This window comes from Rhopalosiphum padi, chromosome 4 (assembly GCF_020882245.1).
Source record: "Rhopalosiphum padi isolate XX-2018 chromosome 4, ASM2088224v1, whole genome shotgun sequence".
Classification (NCBI taxonomy): domain Eukaryota; kingdom Metazoa; phylum Arthropoda; class Insecta; order Hemiptera; family Aphididae; genus Rhopalosiphum; species Rhopalosiphum padi.
In genome coordinates this window covers 19,854,223-19,872,772 of record NC_083600.1, presented here as the reverse complement: position 1 = coordinate 19,872,772, position 18,550 = coordinate 19,854,223, and the positions used below count along the sequence as shown (strand labels likewise).

The 18,550-nt window shown below is 25.5% G+C and overlaps 4 protein-coding genes across 5 annotated transcripts; 2 read left to right on the top strand and 2 right to left on the bottom strand.

Moving 5' to 3' along the window:
* Window positions 1-1,229: 1,229 nt before the first annotated feature.
* On the bottom strand, window positions 1,230-2,614 carry LOC132930972 (peptidyl-prolyl cis-trans isomerase E). The gene is made up of 2 exons (XM_060997108.1): window positions 2,355-2,614; window positions 1,230-2,258 (listed from the first exon to the last, which is right to left on the bottom strand). Exons 1-2 carry the CDS (start codon window positions 2,604-2,606, stop codon window positions 1,491-1,493), a joined length of 1,020 nt encoding a protein of 339 aa, XP_060853091.1. The 5' UTR covers window positions 2,607-2,614; the 3' UTR covers window positions 1,230-1,490.
* A 177-nt stretch (window positions 2,615-2,791) lies between these two features.
* LOC132930974 (trafficking protein particle complex subunit 3) lies at window positions 2,792-4,881 on the top strand. The gene is made up of 4 exons (XM_060997110.1): window positions 2,792-3,278; window positions 3,750-3,944; window positions 4,035-4,217; window positions 4,690-4,881. Exons 1-4 carry the CDS (start codon window positions 3,240-3,242, stop codon window positions 4,807-4,809), a joined length of 537 nt encoding a protein of 178 aa, XP_060853093.1. The 5' UTR covers window positions 2,792-3,239; the 3' UTR covers window positions 4,810-4,881.
* LOC132930970 (HIV Tat-specific factor 1) lies at window positions 4,601-16,553 on the bottom strand. The gene is made up of 10 exons (XM_060997106.1): window positions 16,409-16,553; window positions 16,075-16,311; window positions 15,536-15,807; window positions 14,575-14,782; window positions 14,308-14,513; window positions 6,073-6,245; window positions 5,799-5,985; window positions 5,214-5,350; window positions 4,946-5,133; window positions 4,601-4,825 (listed from the first exon to the last, which is right to left on the bottom strand). Exons 2-10 carry the CDS (start codon window positions 16,286-16,288, stop codon window positions 4,806-4,808), a joined length of 1,605 nt encoding a protein of 534 aa, XP_060853089.1. The 5' UTR covers window positions 16,289-16,311; window positions 16,409-16,553; the 3' UTR covers window positions 4,601-4,805.
* LOC132930975 (lithostathine-2-like) lies at window positions 9,036-13,510 on the top strand. Of its 2 annotated transcripts, none has more exons than XM_060997113.1 (3): window positions 9,036-9,098; window positions 10,862-11,077; window positions 13,202-13,510. In XM_060997113.1, exons 2-3 carry the CDS (start codon window positions 10,873-10,875, stop codon window positions 13,456-13,458), a joined length of 462 nt encoding a protein of 153 aa, XP_060853096.1. In that variant the 5' UTR covers window positions 9,036-9,098; window positions 10,862-10,872; the 3' UTR covers window positions 13,459-13,510. The 2 variants fall into 2 exon arrangements, with proteins under 2 accessions (XP_060853096.1, XP_060853095.1); XM_060997112.1 differs by lacking the exon at window positions 9,036-9,098 and adding an exon at window positions 10,572-10,791.
* Window positions 16,554-18,550: the final 1,997 nt, after the last annotated feature.

Sequence of the window (18,550 nt, the reverse complement as noted above, 5' to 3'; positions counted from 1 at the left end):
GTAAATTCAGTTTATATTGGTTAGGTATTTGAAGTCGTTATCAGACGATTACCAATTTATAACGCATGTGATATTGGCTATCTAGTCGTCTCAACTCAAGTTTATGTTAAGTATTTATAACTGAAATATTGAATAGAATTCTGATTTGTTTGCTGTTAACTGGAATTATGGCATAAAAAATTTAAATATTTGCAAGTTGCACAAAAATTTAGAAGAATTGATTTAATATATATACAGTGAGTTCTGCTTAATGTGATCACATAGGTTCAGATCATTTTGATTCTATTAACCGGTTGATTTCTACAAAACATTTTTTTTATTGATGAGTTTATATTTATATGTATGTTTAAAATTAGATTAAAATAAAGTAAAAAAACTATCCATTTTTTATTGTACTTGAGAATCTACTAATTTCATTTTCATATTAGCCTAAAATTAAAATCCATATTCAATTAATATAATATATACATGATTTTTAATTATTTATAAATAAATAATAATGTATATTGTATCAATAACTTTTGGAACAACTGAAAAGTCGTTTTCGACATTTTTGAATAGCTCCTTTTAACTTTTTCCAAACAATTCTTTTTCCTTTTTAGTGAAGGTTTCAAATACCATTAAAATGATAAATTCTTAAAAAATGATTTAATTATCTGGTACTTGGTGATTCTAATATGAGGTTAATTTAACATTAATAACATAAGAACTGGTTTGGGACTTTCAATTTTTATTCCAATAAACGGTTGATTCTATAAACCAGTGATCACAATAAGCAGCTCACTGTAGTTCCTTTTCTATATAATAACATTAAGTCGTGTTTTATTCACAATTAATTAATTTATTATTCCTTTGTTACAATTGATGAATCTAAATTGTATGTAATATATTATTACAAAAAAAAAGTCTTTTATTAATTGATTTCATATTGTTAAGGAAGTATCTGGGGTAGGTTGTATATTAATTAATAAAAGCATTGATTTTAGAATATACTATTCAAGTAATCTAGTATATTCTAAAATCAATGATAAAAGCTTCTTTTTTGAAAATCTGATTCATCTTGATTTTCTTTAATTTTATAATTTATGATTTTATTTGAAAATGTATTATTTTTTTTTAGTTAGTTAAAGGTGGTGTAGGGGACAAAGCCCCCTATGGGCCACTTTTAGCTTAACAATTTTAGTACTCCTAAAACTCATACTCAATGTTAATAAATATTTATTTACAGATTACCATCTCAATGATCTTTATTTTCGTTATAATTATTTATTGGATTTAACAACTATCATTTATATATCATATGATAAATTGAGAAACTAGAATCATTCTACTCGATGTTACACTTAGTATTTTTAAGAAAAAAATATTTTCATTTTTAAATATATAATTTACAAAACTAATTAATACATGTTGAAAGATAAATTACATTAATCAATAAAATATAAAAATTAATGTATACAAAAAAAGTCTCATTAAAAATATAAATGTCACTAAGCTAACTGTCCACAAGAACCAATTATTACTTTCTCAGTTGGCAGACCCGCTTTTGTTCCACATTTCTCTATTTTTTTCATAACATCAATACCACTTAACACATGGCCAAACACAACATGTTTATTATCTAACCATTCTGTACGTGCTGTACAAATAAAAAATTGTGAACTATTTGTATTTGGTCCAGAATTAGCCATAGATAAGACTCCCGGGCCTGTGTGTTTTAGTTCAAAATTTTCATCATCAAACTTTTTTCCATAAATTGATAGTCCGCCAGTACCATTGTTATTAGTAATGTCACCGCCTTGACACATGAAATTTGGAATAATTCTATGAAACGTAGTGTTTTGATACCCAAAACCCTTCTCGTGGGTACATAAACAACGGAAATTTTCTGCTGTACGTGGCACAATATCAGCTCGTAGCATGATGATAATTCGACCAGCATCCTTTTTACCAATTTTAATATCAAGATAAACTTGTGGGTTCTTGGCTTCATCTTTGCTTTTGTCTTCTTCAATTTTTTTATCGTCCTTGGGTTCCAATGTCTTACCAGCATACTGTACAAGCCAGTCATCTTCCGACCATACTGGTCTGGTTGAGCCTCTGTTAATCTTTTGAGGTTTAGCTAAATTAACGCGAATAGTGCGGCCAAATATCTCTGCTTCATTCATGTTGTCAATAGAATCTAACGCATCTTCGGGTTGTTCAAACTCAACAAATGCAAATCCTCGGTGTTTCTCAGATTCATAGTCTAATGGCATCTAAAATTCATAATAAATTTTAAATTGAATTAATTTATATTATATAAAGATAACCAATATCGATCTATTATGGATACACATCAGTAAATACATTACCTGGACATCGACTATATCCCCAAAAGGAATGAATGCAGATCTCAATACTTTATCATCAACTTCTTCAGCTAATCCACCTACATAAACGGTGCGCTTCAAATACGATTTATAAGTATCAGCGTCGTTCATATTGTTGGTATTTATTAAATTATTTAACGTTTTAAAATTATGTACAACTAAACTAAACAGACAAGAGACAACCCTCGAAATTTTCAAAGTTTCAACTTTGCCGGTAATCAGTGTCCTTATCATTCATCAAAAAGTAAACACAATACAAACCAAAATATTATTAGGTTATGTTTTACTTAAAAAAATTAATTTGAAATCAATATTTGATTGTTGGGAAAAAAAGTATTGGAAATTGGAATACATTTTCTTTACTTAGTTTATTGGTTATTCTAAAATAATTTTAAATCAAGTATTTATTGCATTTAAAAAAAAAAAACGTGAATGATTTAAAATTTTTGATTATCAGACCATACAAATTTAAAATATTATTTTATATTTTACATTTTCTCATGACGACCGTCCAGAACCTCGAGTTAGTCGAATTATACTATCAAATGGCCGATGATGAGTAAATACTGAATACAATTTAATATTTCAGTTTGTAAAGATTCTAATTTTCATTTTCAAATTTAGAATTTGGATCTTTTGATTTTGTTTAGGTCTTTAAACCATATCACAATTTAAGATACCACTATCTTTTTATCATCGGTCATATTATCAACTAATTTTTATAAGTAACTGATAGGAGATTCTCTAATCTTTAAAGAAAAATTTAAGTTATTTGTGAATATTTAGTTTTCTACCCTACGTTACTGCAATATTTATTTTGTGTGTATTTGAAAAATTATAACTTGTCTACGATTATCCACAGTGACCATGTCTCGACAGAACACGAGATTAGACGTTAAGAAAGTTGTAAGTATTTGTTCCATTTAATACCAAATATTTTCATAGCAAGTAACATCATACTGAACTAACATCATTAAAATCGAATGTATTCAACAACAATATACCCCAATAACAGTAAACTACCTACAATTATACAGACGAGTGACTTTCCCAGTTTTTATTTTACTTGTTAAAATTTATTTTTGACTTATTCTATGATTTTTTTTTTTTAATAATATTGATAAAATATATTTTAATCAATATTACCATCTTATAATACATTTTCGAGATTTAGAAATATTTATTACTTTTTTTTTAAATGTACTCATACAAATAAAATGTTTCACAGAAAACTTCACTGATAGTAAATATATCTTAGATATATTATTATATTATTTATTTATACTTAATAATATTATAGATAGGTATTATAATTCTTTTATTTTTGTATAGTAAGTACATCCTATTTATTTCAATTAATTCACAAATTATTTTCAGAACTCCGAGTTATTTACTTTAACTTATGGAGCCATAGTGTCGCAATTAATGAAAGACTATGAAAACGTTGAGGATGTAAATAAACAGTTAGATCGAATGGGTTATAATATTGGAGTACGAATGGTTGAAGATTTTTTAGCACGTACTAATGCTGGAAGATGTTACGATTTAAGAGAAACTGCAGATAAAATTCAGGTTAGAATTGTGTATATATTATAAAACGTTTTTGTTCCTAATTACTAGAATTTGAAGTGTTCATAATTTATCATAATCTTTTTATTTTAGTATGCATTTAAAATGTATTTGGGTATAACTCCGGCTTTAACTAATTGGAGTGCTGCTGGAGATGAGTTTTCCTTAACATTTGACACTAATCCACTAACTGAGTTTGTGGAACTACCAGATAACTATCAAAATCTCAAATATAGCAATATACTTTGTGGAGCCTTGAGAGGATCATGTGAAATGGTATTTATGAAATAATGTTTAAAATAAGCATGTGTGATAAAATACAATATTATCACAGATTAGATTCTTGAAGGCTAAGTTTTATGACAAAAATAACATTTATTTAAATATATTTATTTATTATTTAAGATAGTTGAAGAAATGTAATTAAATTAAAAATGTCTTGTTTTAAATTATAAGTTCAATATCACAAAAATAATTTTATAACAGAGAAAAATGCAACTTAGGATCTATTTAGGACACATTTCTAAACGTCATTCTATAGTCTATACTAGAATTAGATAATTATACAAAACAGTTTTCTTTTTATTATTATTCTGTACAAAAATATGTCTTTGATATTATTCTCTAACGCTTTTTTGTATTAAAATAAAAGTAAAATGTATGTTCTTACAATCTTTATTAATGTTCAAATAATTTTTGTACAAACAAAATACAATTAAAAGTATTATAATTGATTGTTATGTGTTAGGTACAAATGGATGTGTCTTGTTGGTTTGTGCAAGATCAACTTAAAGGTGATTTGGCCACTGAATTGCGAATAAAGTTCAACAAAAGGTTAGAAGATGCTATACCTGCTGGAGAAGACTAATTTGACTTGGACTCATCTGTAAATTAAATAATTATTTTAATATATTATATTTTATTTTATTTTTTACCTTAATACTATCTCATAAATTTGTTATTATCTATAAATAATTATATATTATTTAATATTATATAAAAACCTTTATTTTCATTATTTATAGTCTGATTAGTTGATGGCATTTCATCATCACTTTCTCCGCCACTTTTTGTTTTTACTGAATCACTATCAGATTCATGAGCATCGTTCTTTTCAGTACTACCAGTGGCTATTAAATATGTCTCCCATTTTTTTAAACGTTCTTCAGTTTCTTCAGGTGTTTCAGTGACTCTAAAAAGTAAAAAAATATTTAAATATAAATTATAATTAAAAATGAACTGTTTTTAATTATTTAAATTGATTATACACACTTGTATTTAGTTTTTCCATCCCATGTTTCAGCAGTTATTTTTCTTTGACCAAACCACCTATTATTTAATAGTTGCACACAAGCATCAGCTGCATCAGGTTCCTTAAAATTAATCTGAGCAACGCCCTCTGGATGTCTCTTTAAAAAGAAATAGTATAAAGTTATGAATTATATCTACAACCTAAAAAGTTTTAAAATATTTCAGCAGTCTTATTTATTTGATCTTAAATAGCCAATGACATATGCATCTAAAAATTTTTTACTTAATATTCCAAATGTATGTTTACCATTCAAACCTTATTATCTATAGACGAATCATCTGTGCGAAAAAGAGTACATTTACTTTCTAGTTTCTATACATTTAGACATCCTCTTTTACGATGTTATTTTTTTTATTTAATATATATCATATATCATGTATGAATAGAGTATGCATATGTTTAATTTAGGTTTGATAGAAGTATTATTAATATATTAAGTTAAATTCATATTGAAACTTGAGATGAGTTAACAATGTAAAATAGGTATTCACAAGAATTTAATTTAAAAAAAACTGGTAATTTATCATAAATTATTGTATACTTACATCATATACAACTACTTTTTTCACTACGCCACATTTTGAACATTCTTCCCTGAGATCTCTTTGATATTCTAAGAGTAATGAGACATCATTGTCAAATGTTTCTTTTTCGAATAGATTTTTAACAATTACAACATTTTCATGTTTTCCTCTTCCACCGATAATTTTATCAGGCCTCCAATCAAATAGCCTTAAGGAAAACAGATAATTTATTATACGAACATAATATATCATTTATACTAGATTATTGTTTATAATAGTGAAATTGAAAAATTACTTTTCTTGAATTTTTTTTATCTTTTCTTTATCTTTTCGTTTTTTCTTTTTTGGTTTTAATGATGGGTCATATTTTTCTCCACGCATTGTAAATTTTGCTTTTTCCACATGGATCTCTTTTTCGCGAAATATGTAACCATCTAACAGCTTTAATGCTAGATCTACTGATTCTTTCTAAAAATAAAAACAGATAATAACAGTAAAAATCATAATCGTAAAATCCACTTTTATTTAATAGTTGAATAACGTGTTTTTGTTCTATATATAATTCTATAACTTATAATTTATAAATAACGTCATTGGAATTTAAAATGTATAAGGTCGACTTGATGGATTTGACATATTATTTTCTGTCAATACTCAATAGGTAATGGACGCCTATGATGCCATCGTGTATAAACGTAATAACTCATGATGTATGAATTATGACTAACATAAGAACTAGTCTAACATAGAGCATAACCTCATTACCTCATACCATGCATATATTGATGGATGATTGATAGAAATATTTATTGTAGACGGTAAACCTTAGAGTCTAAGGCTTAGACGTACCAATGAGGTCCTAAATAAAATATAAGAAAAAAATCGTCCTTGTCATCCTATATACATTCTACGTAGCCTGTAATAATGTAATATGTTATTACTCATAACTTATCTTCAAATAGACTTAACGGGGAAACTTTCAAATTAGGTAAATACTTAAAAAGTTAATAATTAAAATTCTGTTGTTTTGAAAGCTGAGATAAAGCTGAATACAAGAACGTGCCAATTTATTACAACACGAGTTTTCCCTCATCACAAAAATAGAACTCCACTGAATTATAATATGATAATTTATTTCATCGTAATATGTATATAGGTACTACTAATTGATAAGTATTAGTGGTATAACATTTACTTATTAAAGGTTTAAAACAGCGGTTCTCAAACTTTTTTTTTTACGTACCACTTAACTATATTATCAATCAGTCGCGTACCACTAATGATTAAAAATAGAACGATCCAAATTCCAAATTGTATAGTTAAATACATTTATTTTAAATAATAAATCAGTAAAATACTACAACTGCAGTATAATTATTTTTTATTTATTAATTTTTTAAAATAAGATATGAATTGGAAGAAATAATTGAATGGGTTTATTATCCAAAAACGGCCCTCCGCGTACCACCATGAAGTCTTTCGAGTACCACTAGTGGTACGCGTACCACAGTTTGAGAACCGCTGGTTTAAAATATTTACGTATTCGTGCAAGTGCACATTTTTTTAAATTTTTAACACTACATTGTTATTTATTACCGTAGTCCGTAAGTCTGTAACTATTCACAATTTATAATGTATAATACCAATTAATAGTACCCAGGCGCGGATCCAAGGGGCGATAAATCCCCCACCCCCGTAGACTCGGCCACACAGGTGAATTCTAGGACATATGCATACTCATTATTTCTAAAACTCAAATGTATATGACATAAGTGTATTTGTTGTGTGAAGTTACAATTTAAAACTTTAAAAGTAAAAAAAATGTGTACCGATATATTTTATCCTATTTTATACACGAGTCACGAGTCACAACTATATGTGTATATAGGTACGAATATAAAGTATAACTATATATTTTATAAGACACGCTCATCGTCACTCACACACCCATGATTACATGTTAAACAAATATATATATACATTAATTGCTATGTAGTAATAATAATTTCCAAGATGTTTCAATTGATGCAATAACAATTATAATATTATAAACATAAAAACATTTTATTTTCAATAGCTACGATAGAATAAAAATAAAATGACTTCATAAAACCAATTCGGGCTTTTGAAAAAAAAACGAAAAGTAGTCAGCATTAAGTGATCAATTATGTAATTCAAAATTATGGCTAAAAACAGAACTAAAAATGTCTAATTTGTTTTTGGGTAGAGGGACGCAATAACTATGATTTGTTAAGACACCAATAAACCTAAATATGGTCATGGGTATACTCTCTATACTTATATAGGCTATGGAATACATTAACACATCACATATTGACATTGTACAGTACAAATTATTTGTACATCCAGACAATCACTCTATAAAGCTCAGAAGTGATGAACTGATGAACGAAACGAAACAAGCAATGTACAATTCTTTGTCCATCAGTCTGTTCTACACAACCTACCCAATTAATTCGGGACAAGAAACGGGTTAGGTAAATTGGGTTTGCGATAATTTGTGTACATTTTAAAAGCAGTAAATTGAGTCTCACTGTCTCAGGGAAAACAAGGTAATAGATAAGTTGGGTCTTGACTAGGTATATGACGTATATTATCTATATCATATTATTATCTGGAAAATACATTAACTTAATAATTACTGATTGCATTGACATTATTATACTTTTGATATTGAAGTCACTAATTCCTACTCATTGGCATCTGTAGTTCAAGAGTAATGGCGTAGCATAGTGTATAAGTATACGTATAATACTATTTACTATTAATACTGTAAAATGTGTAGAATAATTTGAAAATAAAATTAATTGCTAAATAAAAATAATAAAATTCAGATACTTAAATCACTTATTACTTTTTTTTCGAAATAAAATTAATCGATAAAAGAACATTTGAGATTTATAAAATTGTACATAGGCGGAATCATCAAGTTTTTCTAAAGTACCTCTAAAACGTATGGCAAATCTTTATCAAAACCTATATTAACGTAATCATCAATATTCAACTTGGTTTTTACAGTATTTTAATGTTTGCGCCTCACATAATTTAAATATAAATTCCATTATTTGCGCAAATGCAATAATAACTTTTACATTTTAATAGCAAGGTACGAAATAACAATGAACACAAAAGCTTTTGAGGAGTGGTAATTTAGATTAAAACAGTTTAACAATGTATAGTTTTTAATGATAATAATTATTTCAGGAAGGGCGTTAACATGCAAATTATATTGGTTTTTTTTTAGGAGTGTCTTGGGGGAAAATGTCTGAGAATCTAAAGCGACTGTTATTGGTAATATTGGTAAATATTAAACATTTAATATTATAACATATTTACATAAGTAATATAATATGTAGGAACCTTTCTATGAATAAAGACCAACGGTATAATAATAAAAATATATTTAGCAATTACGCAAGTAATTGTAAAACTAAAAATAAAAAACAAAAAAATGTTATTTTAAATTTATAAAATAGGATGGTACAATCGATCAGAGCCGTGCCGTGGGGAGGGGGGGGCTAGGGGCATGCGCCCCGGGCGGCTGGTTTAAAAGGGTGCCAAAAAAATTGAAACGGATAATGATAAATAAAATAGGGGGCGAATATTTTTAATTTTGCCCTGGGCGCCAAATCTTAATGGCACGGCTCTGCAATCGATATTCGATTTAATCTGTAATACAATTTGAATAAGAAAAATTAAAAACAGATTACTTTTTCAACTTAAACATTATAAATAATAGTTAGTTAAGTGAAGTACATGTAATAATATGTTTAAGATATTATTTTTTTATAGTAAAAATTCGATGATATTGAATATTTGTATCGATGAAATAATGACTAATTATAGTTTAAAAAAATAAAACAACTATTTTCAATGTCATGTTATAAAAATTAATAAATATCTATAGTTATAAGAGCATAAAAAATAATACCTACTACAATCGTTAACCATTAATTTTTTTATGGATTTATTTAATATGCGATATATATTTTTATATGAAAAAAATGCGTACCTACAAGTGCTTAAAATTTTAAATTAGTCTGATAATAAATTTAAAATATAAGATGCTGGCTTCTGTTCTACTTCACTTTTTTTTTTATGAATAAAATTATATCAATCAGCATTTACAAAAATAGTGTATTTAAATTTAATTAAGTTGATTAATTAAATTAACATATAATAACAAGTTAAAGATAAAAATAATAGTTAAAAGGTATATAAATAAAGAAGAACAGTTAATTTAATCCTAGGTAAGAAATTGTAGGTTGTTATAAGAAATTGACATCATGATTTTGTATAAACACATCTAAATTTAAATTTTTTATAAAAAAAAAAAAAACAAAAATTTCGAAAATACAAAAAATATTTCCAAATCTTAGAACATAGAGACTTAATCTATAAAAATACAATATACGGGGCTGGATCTAAAGAGGGGAGCAAACCAGGACACTTGCCCAGGAAGTCTTGATCGGAGGGCGCCAAATTACTAAATAATAAGTTAATATATCAATAATTATAGACATAATAGAGGGAGGATGAATTATATGAGAGCGCTAATTTTATACTTTGCCCCGGGTAAAAAATATACTAGATCTGCCATTGACAGATACGTATGAGACATGTAATAGAAATTACCACTAATTAAAAATATAAAATAAACATAATTATATAAGTTTCAGTATCTACCAAACATAACTAGTTTATAAGTATTATTATTTTTTTTTTAAATATAAGTCTCAATATTTACTGAAATTCATAGCGCGATGTTTTATAATTTAATTGGCTGGATGATCTAAACACGCCCGAAGGTTGAATAATGAATAAAAAACCGTAATACTGGGAAGTCCATAGAAATATTTTAGTATTAAAGTGTAACTGATCTCGTAAAGAACAACGTTTCTTAAAATTTATTTTTTACTTTTTTTCAAACTAAAAATGAATTTTAAAATATTAACCGAGTTAAAAATTGTTTTTCTTTATTTAATAATAATTGGTAGGTTCAAATAAAATAAAAACAATTGACATATTTTTCATAACAAGGATACATTTAATTTTTTTTACAGTTGCATGTTATATGTGTGAATCAAAATTGGTGTACAATTGTCAAAACGGATTTTCAAAATTTGGAAGTAACTGTTATTATTTAAGTAAAGAAACTGTAACGTGGCAAGAAGCTTTTTTTGAATGCAAATATTTGGCAAAAGGAAGTAAACTTGTTGTGCTTGCTAAAGAAGTGGAGGATCATAATATTCGAAAGTTTTTAAAATATAGAAGAAATGGTAATTATTTTTAACCTATTATGTAGTTACCACCATCAGTAATACAAATAAATAATTATGTTTCAATATTTTTAAATACCAAATATAAATAGGTATGTAATTTTCAGAAACTAAAGTACTTGTACATTACTGTCATTACCTATAGTACTACTCAATATATCAACAAAATAATCTGTATTTTCTCTATATATTATACAATAATATGAATTTATTAATTAATTTATTATTTATTAGTTTAATTTTATTTAAATAGACTATTCAAGACAATTCTAAAATAACTTTAATAATAAATAATAAATAGCTTTAACAATATATATATTTTTTAATTGTTCTAATTATAATAGTAAACATAAAAATGTTGTAAGTTACATAAATTGGAAATCAATCATTACACGGAGCAAATAATATATATAGATATATCATTTTTTTATTATACTAATTAAGAATTTAAAAAAAAATATATAATATGTAGTGAAAACTGAGATCTCTCAAAATTAATATTTATATTATTTACAAATTTATAAATGTTTTATCATTAATCATCAAAAATACTCTAAAAAATTTGTAAAATAAAAAAGTATACTCTTAAAAATAAAAAACCAAAAAATATACACAATCGATTTTTTTTCAGTGTTTCATAGTGTAATTCCTAGCTTACTAAGCAATACATCTAATAACCCTTAAAAACATGCAAATACCATAATTTCCGAATCCTATTTTTTACTAAATAAGAAAGGCTGACTATTAAATAAAAATTAAGTTAAGTATAATATTATGCTTATACATCACATAAATAGGTTATAATGTCAACACATAATATTCATAATAACATTTATCCTATGAAAAGCCAGGTTAGTTTGCTATATAGTATTATTATACAGTGTTTTACAGAAAGAACTACTAACTGGTATAATAACTTTTATTCTAATCAGTTTATTTATTTATTGATATTTTTTAATTTTTAATAAGAACAAGAAATATTTATTATTACTAGGAATGGGCAGTATTAAATATACCGTAATTTGTATTATGAACATTATATTCATAGACTGGAACTATACATAAACATTAAATAACAATGCTGCTGCATTGTGAGAATTGTATCAAAATATATGAATTGATGTAACTTGTCTTAATGATAACTATGCATGTTTACTATTATTATAGAATATACAGTATATACCAATATATAATAACTAGTGATGGGTCGAACTGTTCGAATCTCGAACCGAACCGAACCGAACCCTTGATGTTCGGTTCGATTCGAAATTCGAACTCGGCACGAAAAAAATTCGAACCGAACTATCAAACATCTTTGACTGTTCGAAAATCGAACTTGAAAATATTTGTCGAACCTGACTTACTGACCACGATAGTTCAGAGACCAAATATTTGTACAATTCTTCAAAATTTATTTTAAAAAAATAGAAATAATTAGACTATTGGCGATAGAAAGTTATAAACTGTAACAGGCACCTTATGTATCATTTATAATAATAATGATAAAAAATATTGAGCTCAAGTTCGAGTTCGACTTAAAATGATTCTAGGTTCGTTTCGGTTCGGTTCGGTAGAAAATATGAAGGTTCGGTTCGGTTCGAGTTCGAAAAAATAATTTAAAGTTCGGTTCAAGTTCGGTTCGATTTAAAAAATCAGAGTTCGACCCATCACTAATAATAACAAAATAATACTGCAGTATAAAGCTTAATAGGGTAGACTATATATATTAAACTGTAGTTATCTTATTATAATATGCAATAACTCTGTTAATAGCAAAAAATATGAAATATATATAATATTATAAGGGCATGGTTATAAAAATGAATTAGATAATGAATACATCTAGATAATAAACTGGTTTTCATTTTATTGATTGATAAATTAATAATATTAGATATTTAGATATAAGCTATTTGCACCTAATTTACGCTCTTCCTCGGTTATTAATTATTAAGTAATTAGTTTATCATAATTGTCAGTTATTTCTTTTACACGCTATTAATTAAACTGAATTAAAGTTAAACACTGAAATAGTATTATATATGAAAATAAAGAAACAAACTTTAAAATTATTTTAAATTTTAATTCAAACTAATTTCAACATTTTTATATTGGTTAATTTAGAAACAAAAGAAAGATGGATAGGTGGCATTTATGATTGGAGCCAAGACCAATGGAAATGGGCCACATCAGGACGTAAAATTCGATACAATAGATTTGAAACAATACAACATTTAGACAATGATAGAAATGATCAATGGCAGTGTTTATCACTAAATCCAAATAATGATTATAAATGGAATGCACAAAGTTGCTTACAAAAAAAAAACTTTATATGTGAAGCAAAACCTCAACCAGAATGTATAAACATTACAGTTTAAGAGCAAATTGAATATTCATTAAAACAAAAATATAATAACATTTTAAACCTAATTGATACATATTATTAAATGATTTAAGAATATTTGAAATATTTCCTATTTATACCTAAAGTTATACAACTATTATTTAACAAATTTTAAAATTATATACTAACATTGTAAGTCAGTGTATGAAATCAAAACTTAATTTCAAGAAAAAATAAATATAAACAGAATGTAATACAAATTATTAGAACCTAATAAGTATAGAGCACAAATCTAAGTAGTTTTAATATCAGCTTTTGCTAGGAAGTTATCAAATATTTACTGACCTGATAATTATAATTTATAATTTATAAAATTCAATAAAGTATTAATAAGTTACATAGTTAAATACAAAAATAATATAATATTTTAATACCTATGATCCCAATAACATTTCTTAAGATGTAAAAAACCATCAAGTAGTATATTAATAGTGCTTCAATAACACTAGGATATAAAATTTATGTCTTCAATAATAAAACAATAACCTTAAAATATTGGACATAATTTTGTAGCTAAGTAAATTAATCAATAAAATACTAATAAGCTAATCCTTAAGTACAAATAATGTGTACAATGCATTTAAATAAAGTTGTATAGATTTAATAACCAATAAAAAAGAACTAAACAAATATATGTATTTTAACTTTTAGCTAAAAAAAAAAAATTAATCAATGCTTAAAAATTACAAAAATAGCAATATATAAAAGAACCAATTTTAATATTATAAATTTAAAATAAATTATTGAGTTTATTAAAATATATAAATGATTAAATTTGCAATCATATTATTAGTACTATTATTATAACAAATACTTATAATACCTTTATGTATGTGCATAGAGCGTCTCCTTTAAGAATGTCTGTGCCTCGCTCAGTATAAAGCTTAATTTTCATTTGACCACTGTCGATATCTTTCATGATCAATCCACATTTTTGCATTAAATCAATAAATTCCTGTTCAGTTATATCTAATGGCAAATTTGAGACATATACTTTTGTATTATGCTCTTCGTCAATCTCAAACCAATCTACAAATTAGTTAAAAAAAAATCATTTTCATGAAATTTTAAAAAAAAAGTATTAATTTACTTGGTTCAGAAGGTTGCGGGAGTTTCCTTTTTTCAGATTCAGGTTTTACACCAGAAGTATTCAAGGTAGATTCAGATTTATTTTCTTTACTCTGAGCTCCAATAGTATTTGTTTTCAACGTGTCCGTACTATTTATGCTTATAGCAGAATTATCATTTGAATTAAATCCATAACTGAGTTGATAATGGGCCATAAAGTCATCATCAATCTAACACAATATTAAATACTACAATTTATCAAAATTTTAATAAATGTTAAATATACACAACTATTTACAATTCTTATAATTTATTCACATTGCAGTTATCAATAACATCTTATTTTAGATTCTGATAAATTTAATGAATGAATTGATTTTACAATTTATTTTTTAGGAATTTATTTAATATTTATTTAATAATTATAATTTGTACATTTCAAAGGGCAATTCTTTTAATAATTTATTATTTAAAATTATAATACCGTAAATGGATTAAACTATTTTTTTTATGAGTTTTAGCATTTACATTTTTTAAACCTACCTAATAAATAATAATCTAATAATCATTAGATCTTTTATTCTTTTATAAATAAGTAGACATTTCAATAAATCTTAATGTTTTCTTATTGATTAAATCGTCAATTATTATTATACAAGCCTCTCTATAGATCCATTAATTGTGCTGATTCGATTATTCATACTCTTTAGTCTGGTTATATCTAGTATATTATAACTATTTCATTATCGGTACAAATGAGAGTCTTATAAGAAAAGCTTATCTAGGAGTTGTATTATAGATTTTTTAGAAAATAATTTAGCCATTTAGTGGTTTGAGAATGATGTGGAGTCCCTCACAAGTCTATATTCAATACATTTTAAACATATAAACCAAATTAAAATGTATGTTATGTCACTAAATTTAGCCAATTAGAGCTCACAAGAATACGCAATGTAGTTAAAATAATAATCATTATAATGTACCTTAGGAAACCAAGCATTTTTCTCTCTATCCCAAATATAAACTGTTCCATCAGCTGGATCAGTATAAGTTTGGGTTATACCATCATGCCCATACTTTCCTTTGCTCATATCTTGCCGCTTTTCTGTACGCTGAATTCTTCCTTTTTCATCATCATCATCAAATTCTTCTCCGTCATTAATATCATCAAAGGTTTTTTCTTCAACCAAACTTATAGTTTCTTTATGTTGAACTTCCCATTTATTAGACTTTAGATCCCACAAATAAGAAACATCTAAAATAATAATTTATCAATAAATAATCATTAAATTATTTTACCTGTGAAATTAAATAATAGTTAAAGTAGCGGGATACATGTAATTTACTGTGTATATCTCTTTTTGTAATTGACAAAAACAACAACAAATTTTTGTTTAGATATTGAATTTGAAGTTATTTAAATTATTTCATGTTATTTAATGACAATTTAAAATTTAAAGGTTTTGAAATAGTAATTTGTAAACTTCATTTATTTCTTAATATTTATACAGAACATAATTACTTGTTTGTTTATCAGTATATTTGTATGTTTTAAAAATTTCATCATATTCATAGTTTTCAAAGCCTTTTTCAGCCCAAGTTTTTTTTTCCTTATTCCAAGTATATTCTTTTTTAGTACTTGGATCTGTGTAAAAACATACTCCATCTATATATTTATAGTTACTGTCATCGGAGTTTGGAATATCTGGTGGAACTGATGTTGAGATGGAATCCATATTGATAAAATTAACTACACGTTCTAAAATAAAAATAATAAAAATATAAGAATTAAATAAATATTTAACATCGATTATAAAAAAAGAACGAAATGGAAAATTTAAATATCCAATACTTACAAATTACCATGTTAAAAAGCACCAAAGCACCAATGTATTACAAATACAATCGGGTGCCCATATTATAGTGTATACAAAATCATATTATGATAACAGTTTTATTTTTTAATTATTACATTATACACGGTATATACAACCGTGATTATATCACTGAACCGTATGCAGTTGTGGGATAAAATGTATAGCATGAAGTTAGCAATTAACCATGCCATTGATAAGGAAATCTTGATAACCGATTCGTATAATAAGTTGCCTATGGCATACCCGCTATCCAAATTTTATTAAATTTTATTCAAACTATTCGATTAATAGTCTAGTGAGCGCGACATGATTTATAAAACAAAATATACCCACCTAATTTATCATTGTATGTAATATTATATTGTATTTTTAATTTATTTTGTAAAAATAATGTATACATAGTTATAAGTTAAAACTAAAGTCATGTGTTGTTTTTTGCTTCATTATATTATAACTGCGTTCGTAAAGAAGCCCGCTTTCTTTTTCTTTTGCAACAGTGATTAAAAAAAATTGTTCTTTTAAGCGGTATTTAATATTTTTTATTCTATGTTTTTGATCATGGCAGTTGAAAAACATAATAGTTCCTGTAATGAGTATTTAATATAAGAACAGAAAGACAATTTTGTTATTTGGAAAATGTTTAAAGACTAGGTACACGTGAAAGAACTTGAAAGAAAAATTATACATCAAGATAAAAAAAAAATAATTTATGGAAATTTTAAATTTTCAAATAATAAGTGAACTCTTTCAAAGGCTCTTCTTAAAAATATTTATTTTAAAATATAATGCTTTTTGAGGCCGAGATAATATCAATAGTTACTAGTTAGTCCCCAATTCCCCATGGGGAAAATCCTTTAAAAATCGCTTAAAGGTGATTTTAAAAAAACTTCGAATTTAATAAATCTTGCAATATAATCCATCTGGGAAATTAAGTTGGTACCGGATTGGTTGCGATCACCACTGACATCACTTATATAAAAATAAAAATAATAATTAATCAACTGAATTTAAAATTTAAGATTGCTTATTGTATTATTACCAGCATTTATTTTTAGCTGATATTTCTAAAAAAAAAACATAAAAAATTAAAACTTCTTATGCCTAAAAATTATAGAAGGCTGCGTAGAAGGTAAAAATGCTTGAGAAAGACCTGCACGAATGGAGTATATGCAACAAATAATAAAGGTCCAAGAGTGTAATTCTTACGAAGAGACTAAGAGGAAGGCGAGCAATAGCCAATAGGGAAGAATGAATAATTACTACAAACCAATCTCAGGATTGAGTAGAAAAGAAGAAGAAGATTAAAAATTGTACAAAACTATTCAAAATATTTTAAAAATAGTAAATTTAATAAAAAACGATAATATAAAAATGTTAAGTATTGACGATTATTCGTTACAGTCGTTACACCAAAAATACAAAATTAATTTTGTCGAAAATTGGATTAGAAAAACCCCTGGTTCCTTAAATTTTTTTTGTTTTTTTTCGTGATTATAAAAAATGTATTGGGAATTTTAAAACGTGTATACATATACACAAAAATACAAAATAAACACATTATTGTAAAATAAATACATTCATTGCTCCACTTAGTCCACTCAGAAACTAAAATGTAAATCATTAAAAAAAACTAATAAGTAACATACTTAAAATATTATAACGATTAATAATATTGGTTTTACACTTAAGATTGTATATATAGGTAATATATACATATCTACTGCTCGGTGACTTATTTAAACCTAAATAAAATTTTTTACACGAGATTATTATAATTGTAAATTATATTATAATTCGGTTATAGGTAGGTACTTTAGAATTCGCAATACAAGTAATATAATTAACAAAACTTAATATTATTAAAGATAAATAAGTTAGTTTTTCATATCTTAAACTTTTAATACCACTTAAAAATAGTTCAAATAAGTACAATACTTGAGATTTCATATTTTTTAGACCTATGTTAACATACATTTATCTTTAGTCAACAATCAATATTAGTATAAAATACCTATAATATAATATAAGTAATATTCAATAGGTTATTATAATAATGTTATGACTTATACCTATAACCTATGTATTACTTGATAGTGTGATACTACCTTTAATATTATTAAC

Coding starts and splice junctions, on each gene's coding strand:
- LOC132930975 (XM_060997112.1), top strand. CDS start 10,734: ATGAATTTTAAAATATTAACCGAGTTAAAAATTGTTTTTCTTTATTTA. Junction 10,792..10,861: donor TCTTTATTTAATAATAATTG/GTAGGTTCAAAT, acceptor TTTTTTTTACAG/TTGCATGTTATATGTGTGAA. Junction 11,078..13,201: donor TTTAAAATATAGAAGAAATG/GTAATTATTTTT, acceptor TGGTTAATTTAG/AAACAAAAGAAAGATGGATA.
- LOC132930972 (XM_060997108.1), bottom strand. CDS start 2,606: ATGATAAGGACACTGATTACCGGCAAAGTTGAAACTTTGAAAATTTCG. Junction 2,259..2,354: donor GGGATATAGTCGATGTCCAG/GTAATGTATTTA, acceptor TATGAATTTTAG/ATGCCATTAGACTATGAATC.
- LOC132930970 (XM_060997106.1), bottom strand. CDS start 16,288: ATGGATTCCATCTCAACATCAGTTCCACCAGATATTCCAAACTCCGAT. Junction 6,246..14,307: donor CTCTATGCACATACATAAAG/GTATTATAAGTA, acceptor TTTTATTTTTAG/AAAGAATCAGTAGATCTAGC. Junction 5,134..5,213: donor GATGGAAAAACTAAATACAA/GTGTGTATAATC, acceptor TTTACTTTTTAG/AGTCACTGAAACACCTGAAG.
- LOC132930974 (XM_060997110.1), top strand. CDS start 3,240: ATGTCTCGACAGAACACGAGATTAGACGTTAAGAAAGTT. Junction 3,279..3,749: donor GATTAGACGTTAAGAAAGTT/GTAAGTATTTGT, acceptor AATTATTTTCAG/AACTCCGAGTTATTTACTTT. Junction 3,945..4,034: donor AAACTGCAGATAAAATTCAG/GTTAGAATTGTG, acceptor TTTTTATTTTAG/TATGCATTTAAAATGTATTT.